This window comes from Achroia grisella, unplaced genomic scaffold, assembly GCF_030625045.1.
Source record: "Achroia grisella isolate CSIRO2021 unplaced genomic scaffold, CSIRO_AGI_Agris_v1 utg918, whole genome shotgun sequence".
In the NCBI taxonomy this organism is placed as follows: domain Eukaryota; kingdom Metazoa; phylum Arthropoda; class Insecta; order Lepidoptera; family Pyralidae; genus Achroia; species Achroia grisella.
The window spans coordinates 313,460-328,028 of record NW_026713067.1 but is presented as its reverse complement, the minus strand read 5'-3'; the positions used below and the strand labels follow the sequence as shown (position 1 = coordinate 328,028).

Here is a 14,569-nt window from a genome sequence, read left to right as displayed (position 1 = left end):
AAACTATTTTCGTAGTCCTTGCTTTTGGTCTTAAAAAAAACTTATTTCTATTCTTTTGAAATAAGGAAATAAGTATGTTAATAGTAGTAGGTATCTATAGAATTTTAACATGATTTGAATGAAGAGAGACCCGATCTTAGAGTATCAAATATTTAACTTGATAGGTTATATAAAGATGCGCTGTGTACACAGTCATCCGTAGTACTAATTTCTTAGCTATTGAGGTGTTATGCCGCCGTATCCTGTAATGTCAGTGCTATATATTACAAAACAGCTTGATAAACAAGCTGCTTGGTGGTATAAATAGATAATACAGAAGTACACATGCATGAGTCGTAAAAAAGTTTACCTCGGTAAAAATCTTCAAACTGAAACAGCTTAATTAGCAAGCTGCTTGGTGGTTGTAGATACATGGTTTTTTTAAATGACATAACGTTAACATATGACCCCGCGATACATTGCTTGTATTGCTTATATTTTTCCATTCTGGAAGACTACAATGGCACGACCTGTCATAAAACCTTTCTCATTTAGGAGAATAAAATTAATTACAATAGTTTTGCACCTATATATTGGTTTAATTTTTACTAACAATGAGATAAAAAATTAACCAATTTCTAATTCAAAATTGAGTGTAACGTACTTAAACTCATTGATATCATCGGTCTACGGAAATAGACAGTGAAATGTCATTTGGCAGTCCGCCAGACGCCGTTTACCTGAAAATAGTCCACTGTTTTGTACCTTATTACTCAGTGTTTTAGATGTCTCATCAACGCAATTTTTGTTTCTTGTTATGTCTGTATGTCTGTCAGTATCAGTATCGGTATAGTAGGTTATATAGATATGTATATGACATTGTTTAATCGGCCTAATATACAGTAATAATACTATACATGTGATACATATACAAATAGGGTATGTAATAAGTGCTAGGTTATTTACAGGTAGATGTTACTTATATTCAAGAAAATAATAAAATTACCAGGTAGAAATGTCAGTTAACGATAATAAATAAACATGGATAACATACACAGCGTCGTCTATACCCAGATCAAGCAGAACTTGTTTTATGGGTACTAGACCATTGATAGCATCATGTTTAAATACATTTTCGGAAAATATGTAAACAATATAGATACTTTTAAAACACTCAGACAGTACCGAACGGACATTTGTTGTTGTGCAGTAAGGATTGAAACCGTAACCAGTAATAACTGCGGCCTGCTAAGTCACTACATCATCGACGTCGTCATTCAATCGATCCCGAAACTCGTTTCCTCGATATCAACTAATTTTAAAACCTTTAGTGCCATCTCATTTCAAAACCCGACAATATCCGATCGTCCTATTTTTTTCATTAAAAGTTTACACAATTTACACACATGTCCAAGAATTCAGCCAATATTGCAACATATGCATACATGTGTGCAAGACATAATGTAAACGTTTATAAGTAGTGTATAACGAAACAGTTGATTAATCGGTTAATATATGGGTTAGTAGGCCTGAAATTTCAGTTTGTTGGTTAATAATAGTTTCGTAATGTATTGCAATTGGATTCTATAGTTTATCTACTTACTCGTTCTATTAATTATAGAATAAAAGAAATTTGTGATGTGCCGAGACAACAAATAATTATTTATTGGGTTACTTATAGTATTTATCAGGCTATGTACACAGTTATGGCTATATGGGACGAGGTACGTGAAAATGTAGATTACATTATCATACATTAGAAGTTTATAAAGGGTACCACATCCGCACCGTGTGAGGAAAAATAGCTTATATCCTTCATCATAATGTTCAGGTAAAATGTAGTATAGGCCAAATTTCATGATGATGTGTAGCTTAAGGTATCTAAGAAACAATTAAATGGATCATCAGCAATAGCATAATGTATAAATAAATTAAACACTTAAAACTTAATTATTTTTCTTTGTACGAGAGTAAATATTCTCACTTATTGATGAAGTTACTTAGAGAAAATTCTACAGTTTGCTAAACGTGTATGTAAAAATACAAAGATATCGTAAAAATATAATGTGTTGTAACACTGGAATGCCACCGTTGTAAAAGAAACCACCCACATCTCAACTGTTCGTACATTTATGAACTTATCCATTAATTGTTATGGACGTACCAATAAAACTCGTGTATTTTTAGTATTATCTGTTCGTTCAATATAACCGTGACATTATTGAATTAAATAAACTTAATCGGACACGGTCAATATATCTCGTTCCCGCCACAAATCAATGGCGCTCGCCCGTTGGCGCCATATTAATGCGTCTGTCATGGCGTGACGTGCGCGGGCGCATCTAATTTATGTCTAGTAGTCCTTTGATGTAACTTTGTTCTTCGTCTTGTTTTCAGCGAAACACCTAAAAAGCGCTCTTTGTAATAGTTTTTGTATGTGTATTAATGAAATATGAAAGCGGAGTATCTCTTTGTTTACTATGTGATTAATATGCTAAGAAGATGACGTTGGTGGTCGGAAAAAGCGAACAGTGAATGGAAGGATAAATGCAGATTACTGAGAAAGTGTACACTTTAATACATAATATTCAATTTTTGTTTTTGTTCCTGAGTTGGATTCGTCATCAAATCAACTAATATAAAAAAACTCCAACATAGTCCAGTAAAATTTTAAATGACACATGATGTGACCAGTTGTGCCGCAATATAGAAAAATGAGTCTGCAAATATATGATTAATAACATTCAAAAATAAATTTTGATTTAACTTGACGGGAAAGGGATGAATAAATTAAAAAACGCTTTTTTTTTTCAAAATAACTCGATAACGGTAAGAAATATGAAAAATGTTTTAAATAAATGTTGTGGAGAATAAAAATCTGCACAAAACAGGTCCTTTTCATTTTTCATTATCTGCTGTTGCTTAGCCAAAAAATTCAACATGTTTAATTTAAAACTTTGCTGGACTAACAACAGTAAGTGCTAGATTAAATTTAAGTTTTAATGTAATTATCAATACAACTTTTGTTGTTATTTCTTTGGAATGTAAAATATACCTACGTGAAAGGGAGAAACAAACATTAAAATTATTATTTGGTCTTTTGTACTTAGTCATGTGTTGTCTGTACTTAGTCATGTAGTCTGTGGTCTTTCGAATTTTAATATATTTAATAAAATAATTTGCATTAAACAATAGGTTTATAAGTTCTTTATACTGTATCGCTATAAATGCATATACAGATTTTAAATACCAATATTAGTTCATTCATTGGGAAACTCTAAAGCGAAATTACATTGGTCTATTAATAACAGCGGAAAATTATAATGTTGCAAGTCATAAACTTAAGCGGGTGATTTTATTGCTTTCATGCATGTTAATGTTACGTGTTCATTTCAACGTTGTTATATACACTATTATTTCGTATTTAGTTTAGTATCGTCTTAGTAGGTAAAACTTGTGTAATCTTTACTTTAATTATAATGAAATTCTAAAGATATAATTACCATTTTTTTAAATATCAGAGTAATGAAAGTGAGTGAATTAAATCACTCACTTTCATTACTACGAGTATCATGTATGCACGCCGGTTCCGAAGAATTATGAGTTTCCTATCTGAAAACAACTATCAATCTATGTAAGCCTATCCTACCCATTGTATTGCTACGCATGAAATATTGACAAACCAGATATCTGTTTTATCAATTTTTCATTCTACCTACTTTTCGTATGCTCTGCCATTATTATTTTTTGCATATTTTACGCTAAAAATAATAATGGCACGTTATATCTTAATGGAGATTCTCATCTACATTTTCTGTCAAACATAATTGTTCCGGTTTTAAAATTATTTGAAGTATTGATTATCTATGACCATAGAAAACACAAATATATTATTGTAGTTTTTAGGACTGACTAAATCAAATATTTTTTACGTGTAATAAGATATCGCAATAGTTTGAGATATCTGTCTCTATCTCTATCTATATATATCTGTATCTTACTAACGTTCATGGTAATTTCACACACCGTATAAAATATTGTAAAAATATTAATATATACGCTTCAGCTTGTTATTTAAGCCAATGCATTTGAATGTCTTGTAAATAGGCCAACATAAAAGCGAAGTCTTACGTAAATGCGCTTTGTATTGACTACGAACTTAGAACATTGTTGTGGTTAGGTGATTCCATCCGCACAGGATTTCCTGGATTCTAGTTTAAACGTTCAGGTATGCCCGGTCGCCGGTTTTGAGGTTATATTTATTCGTATATTTCATGTAACTACTGAACTTGACACTTTGATTAGTTTTTAAATGAACATTTATTCAATAAATTCGTAGGCATGTTTGAGGTTGGTTGCAAATGAAGTGGTCGTCGCTTTACGTCATTTCTCCCACTGATCCCTATCCGTCGCCATATACGAGCATACTGTCTATATACTTATGCATATTATCTTTCAAAAAGTCCATCCATCTTTCTTCCATGCACATTTATTATTAAATACCCTTGAAAGTGGTCTCATCGCTAGTCAATCTAGTCAATACAAGACTTTGGGTAAGAAGATAATAAAAGAAACAAAATGAAATAAAAGTGAAAATTGAACATGAATAATTAATATTAAAAATATTAATAATCTCAGGACAATTCACACAGCGCCATCTAGACCCAAGTTAAGCTAGCTAAAGCTTGTGTCATGGGTACTAGATAACTGATACAAATACATAGATATTTTTTTTTTGTAAATACATACATATTATATATAGAAAACACTCAGACCGATACAAACAATCATACTCATGAATTAACAGTGCTCTCCTGAAAATATTGTTTAATTTTGTTATTCGAGACTGCAAATAAAATAAAATAAATTAGATCACAATAGATACAATATTAATTAATTGATATAAGATACAAATCAAAGTCTCTAATTTACGAGTACCAGCTTTGTTACCTGCGACTTCGTCTGCATTTTTTGAGATAGGAGGTTGTCTATATCGGTAAGCGTCATATAATCTATCCTCGAGACTATCAATAAATTAAGGAAAATTTAAATTGATTTTATTACTGTGGTTTTCTAAAACTCTCAGTCACCGAGTGCTATAATAATTTCATTGGCCGTAATAGTACAATTTTGTACATAAAGGCCTATTAAACGAAGAAAATTGTCCATTCAGTGACCGGCTGCAACCAATTTACCCCTCATCCGAGACCCTCTATTGAATCACTTGCCCACTTGGACCATACTGTATGGTACAAGTTAAGAGAGATTAAAGGCAATTGTAAATGTACGAACTATTCTGTTCTCCGCGCAGCTGGACAATATAGCTTCAATGTAATAAAGTGCCCCAATTATTTTAAAAATTATGATGCCAATATAAAATGGTCATTGCAGCTTGATTTTTTTTTTATATATGTTAAACTACATCAAAAGTCAGTCAGAGCAACAGAAAATTATTAAATGTTGTATCTGTACTGTTGCATTATGTCTTATTATTACTTAATATTACTATTAAATGGCAATTAATTTACTTAATGTATTCCAATTTACAAAATCTTTAACGAATTATACACCTACAACCCTTCCTTAAAAGTCAGCCAGGATGAAAACTACAATGAAAATCCGTTCAGTGGTTTTTAATATTATCACGAATATTCGAGGAATATTATAAGGGAGGGCGTGAGTTTCATCATATCATCCTAACAATTGTATTGGGTTTTTCAAGAATAGTATATTAAGATTTCTTAAGGGTCAGCTGCGCGCACGTGATTGCCCTTGTGTTTTAGTCTTCCATAGGCTACGGTACTCGTTTACCATTAGATGGGCCGTATGCTTGTTTGTCATCATCGTAGTATGAAAAAATATTCAATATTATTTTGACTCTTATGATTACTATGTAGTTATTATATTCACAAGAAACCTTAAATTTAAAATAGCCAAGTTTCCTATCCCTGCTCTTTAGCTGTAAAGAAATTTATTCAAATGAAGAATTTCTGTTTCTACACAATTTTTTAAATACGTAAGTCTTGAATCGTTACTTGTAAACGTCCTTGCAGAATAGTCCGCTTTCACCTCCTACAGACCTCGTGTCTTAATTTTATCCTCGCATTCATCCAATTCCCTATTATTCAATTGCGGCCACTTATCTCGCTCCTACAGCGACAAACAGATGAGCCAAAAATAGAAATCTATTCAGAATCCGCCTACAATTATTAGCGTGATGTCACGTAATTCGTCTATCATACGAACAGGTACCTATATAATATTAGTCGAAGTCAAAAGACAGTGATAGTATTCGTGATACTGCATAATGTTTGTGCAAAGTGAAAATTAGAAAATAAATATTGTACCTTTTATACAAACTGCGCGGTCACGTGATCTATTTTGTATGGAAGGCTTCGAATTTATTGTTATATGAATAGTTTGTATACTTGATATTCTATATTATTATTGAGTGCATAAAAACATTTTATATATTTTTTTTATAAAAATGTTTATTATTTGGAATGCAACTGTTTACATGTCTCTATTATGTAATGTATGTTAGAGGGGAAGGGACTGTTTGTAAGGACTAGTGGGCCCATTTTAGTTAGTAATTGTACCATAAAAGGTTAATGTTCTCGCGTTCCTGGGAAGTAAGGTGGCACTTAATTCCTAGTGAATTCGTCACGATGTTCTATTTGACTTCCTTCTTTATGCTACCATCCTTCATCTGTGATCTGCCAGCGTATTCCGTTGGATGTACTATCTATCATCCATTAATAAATATATTTGGTTAATAAATAGAACTTTTAATTCGTAATTTCCTCTCTACAGCCCACTCCCCCGAAGAAGCCTCCGCGTCGTAACTTGTCAGTATCACCGACGCATGCCAACTCGCCCTCTTCTGGGTACAGTTATGAACTGCGGCCACACGCGAGAAGTCAGGACGATTTGGATGACATACAGGTGAGGGTGAAGAACTAGTCTCACATTTATTTAAGTCGTCTTTTACATATTAGTAGTAGAGAAACCTGCCACAGGATAGAGATGCCTGGAGAGTATTGGTTGGAAGAAGTGGTCTTTGTGGTTTCAACTCAGCTTAGAGGAATCGAAAACGAAGAAGTAGTGAAGTCACTACCTTAGTTATAGGTATGTAAGAGACGATATAAATAGATGTACCGAGGTAGGCTATAAAATCATGTTTGTGTGGGTACATATTATTATATATGATACTGGAATGACGCACCCGTCTGCTGGCAGTGGAGGATGATTAGATGATCATGAGGTCAAGTCAGTTAGCCCATCGTAACAAATTTACCAGAAATTTATCATGACGGTTTCCAGGGGGAACCGTGAATCGTGGTGGTCAACCTGACATGGTACATTGCTACCAATGCATACAACGTGTCATCAGTCCACATTACTAACAATCCCTTTCCTCCCTGGGTACCCTATTCTCACTTATTTAAGCCACCATTCCTCCCTGGGTACCCTATTCTCACTTATTTAAGCCACCAAGCATCTTGCATAGACAGCTTACTAGTTTAGGTTGTAGAGTTAGTAAAGACGGAAATAACAGGATGAGACGTATTATATCTTGGACGTTTTTAGGAGAATGTTACCACTTACCATCACGAGTTAACATTCCAATTACATAAGACACAATAGAGTTGAGAGAACGGAGGTGTCTGAAGACAATAATGTTTATTTATAGACAACATATTTCTGTATAATTATGTATCTACTTAGGTATATGACGTGAAATTAAGTAGATAGTCTCACACAGTGCCATCTAGACTTATATTAACTAGTGTTTGTAATATGGATACTGGACAAATGTTAGACACACTGAAATACTATTTTATTGTAAGTTCTTTCGTAGTAGAATCCGGATCAATACAAAGGGAATTTCTCATTAATATAAATGTTTGTATTGTGGGGAAATCGAATTCGCGATCATCGGAAAGTAGAGCAATGTATAGTAAACTGCTAGACCACCGTGGATGTTAATAATAATATTTGTTTACACTTTTACTCAATCATTAACCGTAACGAAGGGAATAATGGAATCGAAATTAATGGAAGTAAGAAATAATAAACTTATTATGAATTTTTAACGGAAAGAGATGTACATATTTGTATACACATTACGAAAATCCCTTACAAAACTCGTGGGTGGCAATCGTTTTTAGTCTTCTTCGAGCACTAGTCACAATTTCTTACGATCAAAAATAATACGTTTATTATTTCGTCCATCTGTTTTCATTATATAATACTGTTATAAAGAGATAGTGCAAGTTTTGTGAGTTTTTTGAGTGAGAAAGGGGATTGTTAGTAGTGTGGACTAATGATCTTATTGCTAGCAATGTGCCATGTCAGGTTGACCTCCACGCGGTTCACCCTGGAAACCATCTTGATAAATCTTGATGAATTTATCACGACGGGCTAACTGACCTGACTTCATCCTCATCTTATCATTCTCCACTGGTGCCCCGCCAGCGTAAACCGTTAGCGCAGGTGGGAGCACTATTCCATTATCATCTATAAAAAAATATAAAAAAAACCGCTCTTGGATACATACAAGTACATTTTCTTAAATAAAAACTGAAATCAGATCACTAATGGTCACATTTATTTAGTATTAAAACAGGAGAAAAGTGATTATATTGTAATAATATGTAGGTATAGTTAAAATCAGAGACGGTTGAATGTTCTTTCAATTGAACAATTAAAATTCACCTATGACAGATGCTAGAATTTTTTTTATGTAATTGGACTGGCGAACGTCGTAACGACCCACACGATGATCAGTGGCAACCTTTGCCTCAATCATGTGGCGTCCGTGGCAACGGTCAGTGGTAGCAAATGCATTGCCATTCTGGAAGACCAAATTAAAATTAAATCTTAAACTTAAAATTAAATCCCATTTTTACCTAAGGTCTTGTAGAAATATGATATCATAAGAATAGAATTATTCTTTAATCAAATAAATTTAATATACGTAGTTTTGAGTAGTCATATTGTTTTTATTCTACCACTCATTGGAAACGCAGACTCGTCACGAGATGAACGATAAAGAAACTTGCGTCTGCTTGCTCTTTTTAATTTAATTCGGTATTGCATTTTTAAGGTTTCGTGTAAATGTGTATATAACAATATTGTTATAAGTAAATAAAAAGTTATTTGAGTAACAAAATAAGTTAGTCATATTTATGAGAGCTTGGGGGACTCCCACAAGAAGCGCAAAATAAATTAGTACTAGTTCTAGAAAATTCCCATTTCATTGTTACAGGGCAGCAAACACTACCTCAAACACGGCCGGTCGGTAGACCAATATGTCGATGGTAAACTCTCCTACTCAGAGTATGAAGATAACCATTCCCCACGAATAGTGCCTGTCCCCAATCCTCGGTCGAGCCTCAAAAATCGTTCCCAACCCGTCGCTATCACGGCTATGTACGAGAATGTTGTTATAAAGGAACAGAATCCCCGACGGAAATTGAGAAGAAACAACTTCGCACCCCCGTACGAGAACTATGAACCAAGAATGAACGATAACAGAGTGAGGAAGTATTCGAATCAGGAACGGTCGTCACTAGAGAGCTTGTTAGACGATCAGTCGATGAATAGCCCGAGCGATTGTGAACGGTATTACGATGGGCAGAGAGTCGAGTTGCCGTTGTCGCCGACGCATTACGACCAGCCGCCTACGCCCGACCATCCGCCCCCATCTGCCAAACAAGCAGAGAACAGCATCCACGAACGGATCAGGCCCTTAAGTCAGGTTAGTCCTGATTGACGTTTATTTTACAAGTAGTCTTGGCATTAAGTATTAGTAAGTAGCTATGCGTTACAAACTAAGTTAATTGTTCTAAGCGCACAATGCACATATTGAAAATTGCAATGTACTATCTAAGTGAAATCTGTACACCTGGCAAATAATTGGAACACGATTTTAAAATCGAATTGCATAATATTAAATTTTCGTATAAAATTGCATGCATTTTTTATAAACCTCTGTTTACATTCAAAAAGCACTTTTTAATTATTCCTATAGCGAAAAATAAATTTATTGAAGAGTGTAGGTATATTAAAATGTTCATCGTTTAAAAATATCACCTGTGAAAACAATCACGCTGTATTCAAATAAAAAATTTGTAATTCGTCGCTTTGGAATTAATTGCATATTTTTTTGCATGAGCCTGTTTTAATATTATCATTTGCATATAAATTACGATTTTATTTATGTTTCTTTAACTATTTCAGCTAATAATGGAAGTTGTAGAAGAGATAAGAGTTAGAAAAAAATCGCAGGGTGATATAACAGAGACTAATAAAAATAGTTGATACAAATGTTTCTGTACAAAAGTTGCCTGTATTGTTTACGTTATGTTTAAGTTATATATTTAGCTAGTCCTTATGTTTTTATGTTTGCTTTATGGTGCTCTTATTATGTGGTCGATTTAAGAATATATCTGCGTTGTCATACATATATAGTTTATTTGTAATCGTATTCATAAGGTGCTATATACCTAATTAGTATTTAATGGCTCTTTTTTGTATTATAATCATTTATTTTATTTTTTATTTAAAAAAAATAGTACCAAAAGAAATTTTATTTACCCTTGGTTTAAACTTGTTCTATAAAAATTGAAGTGACTGTATATTATTTAGTGAACGCAAATTGTATGTATTAACATGACAATGATTTGCTAATTACTAAATTAGAATTATATATTTTGATATTGTTAATTTAACTGCCATTTGTATTTAATTGACCATTATGGATGTGGTAATCAGAATAATTCTAATTTGGTAAATAATTTTATCTTGCGGTTGAAATCATAGTTGGTTGAGAATTTAGATTAACATTTTCTAAGTAAGTTTAAAAGATTTTATTGTGACAGGGTAAATGAAGATAGTATACTTCAGTCTCCTCAATTTTTAAAATAGAACCAAACTTGATGTTTCTTTTGTTATATAATAGTATTTATAATTTGAGAGATAGGTTTTAGTTGCATTTCTCTTAAATATCCAGATAAAATGAGCATTTTTAAAATTAACTATTATATTTACCGACATGACAGTATCCAGTTCATTAATTTTACGTATATCGTTTAATTGTTTTGTAAAGATAAAACGTCTAGTATTAGAGATTTGTAGTTGTTATGCAGGTAAAGCACACACGAGATAGAACGGGACAGCACCATCTGCTGTCTCATTCTTTTTTAATGTGTACTGTTTGTGTAGCAGGTTGAAAGGGCCGTTGTCACGTGACATTTGAAAATTAAAGTTAAATTATTATATTTTACCAGTCGTACCATAATCGCGTCATTTCCCATGTCATCGATATATAAAAACCATATTTTTTACGTCGATAAACCATTAACAATAGGAATAAATAATAGATATGAATTAAAAGACAACAATTAGACTGAATGTTAGTGAAATGTATTTTAAAATATATCAACCCATAGAATTTCTTTTATATTAATTTTATACTTAAGAAATTTCTTGTATTATTTTTATTTTGTTAAGTAATAAACTACTTATGTGATTTTGTTTTGTTTGATTTTATTACTTTTTATTTGTTTTTTTTATAAAGATTTTTAAAAAGCTTTTTCTATTACTTAATGTAGTGGTCTGATAGAGTTATAACGGGATCTGTAAATACTTGTTCTATTATCCAAATCCGTTATAAATAACATAATTTAAGACAATAGATATAACTGTCTGTTACTCTATGAATAATTTACTTAATTTTCTGTATGATACTGGAATAGGGATCCTGATCGTAACGATACTTCATTATTTATTATCTTTATGGACAAAACGGAATCCAAGTTCGTCGATGCGAATTCAGCACATTTCAGCCTATGAATAACAGAGGCGTTCCCGTGAAGCTGGACAGCATATGGTAGGATTGTAATGGACTCAATAATTTCTCCCTCCTCTCTATATATAAAATTGTTTGTCCTGACTGATACATCAACACAGCCGACATCACAACTGTTAGAATCTTGAAATATTTTCCAGTTCCTGAAATTTATGATGAAAAAAAGGAAAGGAAGGATTTTTGAAAAATTGATATTTCGGGTAACTATGTGGGTAAAATAAGGGTTTATAGAAATTAGTTAATTCTAACGTTATAAACACAAAATTTTGTATACAAACTTCTGATATACCTTGTGTACAGTATAGTAATAATAATAATAATAATTTCACATCATCACCTTTTTTCAACCAAGTAGCTTAAGCTAGTTGTACATATTTTTAGCTTTACTCACGACGACTGGCTGCTTACAGACGAGGCAGACATTATATTTTTCTGCTACAAAATTATAACTTGTATAATATACATCACTTGTCTATACAGCTCCACACCGTCCATACATTTTAATTATTATTTTATGCAATCCTTGTAAATTTGTAAGTACTTAATATATTTTTAGGTATTATTAATTAATTAACTAACATAGATCCTTAATATTATTAACAATAATAATAATATCTCGGGACAATTCACGCAGCATCATTTAGCCCTAAGTTAAGCAGAACTTGTTTTGGAGTCATCGGATATAAATACGTACAATGAAAATACCAAGACTGATACAAACGTCATACTCATGAAAATAAATGTTTGTACCGTGCATCGAACCCGCAACCATCGGAAGTAAAACGGTACACCAATGAGACCGTCAAATATATTTATAATATATGTTTATGTAACTCGCTACCGACCCAACAGAGGAGTAATTATCAATCTTTAAATGTCCATAAAGTATCAATTTTTACGCATGTACAGGCTATTAGCTAAATTGATACATTTATTGAATAATAAGACTTGCTAACTTTTTGTTAGTGTTAAATACATTCTTATGCTCTTTTGAATAATACTTGTATTTATTTATTAATTTTTTGTTCTCTAAATTATTCGCTATCATAATGTAGAGTTTCGTTTCACACTGACCAAGTAATTTTAATATCTTTTGTTAAGTGTTTCCTGACAACACAAGAAAAATCTGCAGACTTTACCAAGCTGAAGAGGAAACAACTACACATTCTGTGTGGTTGTCCTATAAACAAAATATCTTCTTTGGAAAGTTTGCCAATTTTAAAACCATCGCTCCTAAGAATATTCTACAAATTTTGTCCCTGACTCGGGTCTAGGTAGTGAACTCTGAGAAAAAGGGCGAGAACAATAGATAGTGCTACAGGTCCAAGCACCTGCCAAAAGCGCAAACGCCCGCAATAAAAAATGCCTAAAAACCTGTTTTCGGTATCTTCTATTATTATTATGTTGGGAAAAATCAATTCTATGGTCTGATAAGATATTGATGACATTCAATACGTTATTTATTTACTTTAAATAGGTTACAATGTTCTAAGAAACAAGTACATACTTAGTTCCATATTCAGCTACATTTTGAGCTTGCAAATTTAAATTATTGTTATTAATAAGTTTATAAATATATTTATCATAATGATATTATTATTATATTATTTTATTTATAATAAAATGTCAAAAGAAAATGTATATTCGAAAATTTAGTAGATATAAAAAGTTATTAATGTACCATACTATCTTAAAAGTGCTAGACTGTACAATGTTGAATGCTTCTTTACCTCTGTTTCAGTTATGTTAGTTGTCAATTATCTGAATTTATTAGATGTGTTTCTATTAAAGACTGAGATACAGCAGAGACGGTAGTTGCTTTTTACCACCAGGTATAAGTAGAGTTTATTTGCCACTCCAATTGAGAAATGACGTATCGGACGTATCTAGGACACCACCAGACTAGTATACTCTGTAGGTACTCCAGTAATTCGTGACCACACCTGCAGCAACCTAGTGCAAACATCAAGGCAGGTAAATACTTTGATTTACCATAAAATTATTTGTGTTAACCCTATTTACTAAGTTAATAAGCTATAACTTAGTAAATTCTATATTGTAATTAATAATTCAATTCAGTATTTAATAACTGCATATTTGACATGGTTACATTATAAATGATTAAATTGAAATTTTCAATTTAATCATTTCTAATGTAAGCTTCAGTGAATACTACATGTTTCTGGTATTGAAAAGATTTATTAATATTAAATTTATGTTAATTTTTAGATCGACCCAATGTTCACTTCTATCAGTCGTAATGCTTGTGCTTCTTCGAACGCCTTACAAAATTGATATAGCAACGTGCGTTATATTCATATTTGCTAGTAAATTGTACACTTCAGGAAATATAATAAAACACCATATCTATACGTTTGGAATAATGAACAAACTGACGACCTATATTATAGATATCCTGTAAAAGTGTGGTTAGGTTTCTATCTTGCTTTTGCTGCGAAACAGCTTGCTTCGTATTGTGTCACGATTTAAATACTGAGACGCAAGATAGGTAATTTCTGGATGTACGAGAAGTACATAAAATAAGTCCTCAGAAATGCCAACGGAAGAAGGGTAGGTAACACTTGCATGTGATGAAGAATGTTTATGTTTATAAAAAGGTACTGCTTTCCACCAATTGATCTCACAACAATTTTCCTTTCAGTCTTAAAAAAACACTGTACATAGAAGTGATTTATTTCTTTACTACCTACTCGA

The 14,569-nt window shown here is 32.2% G+C and overlaps 1 protein-coding gene across 1 annotated transcript in view; it reads left to right on the top strand.

Annotated features, from left to right (window-relative positions):
* Positions 1-14,569, top strand: part of LOC131854026 (uncharacterized) — a 121,671-nt gene that overhangs the window by 30,271 nt on the left and 76,831 nt on the right. Inside the window, exons 9-10 of the mRNA XM_059205154.1 lie at positions 6,793-6,924; positions 9,251-9,742. Of these exons, the coding sequence (XP_059061137.1) occupies positions 6,793-6,924; positions 9,251-9,742 (624 nt within the window). The remainder of the gene's footprint in view (positions 1-6,792; positions 6,925-9,250; positions 9,743-14,569) is intronic.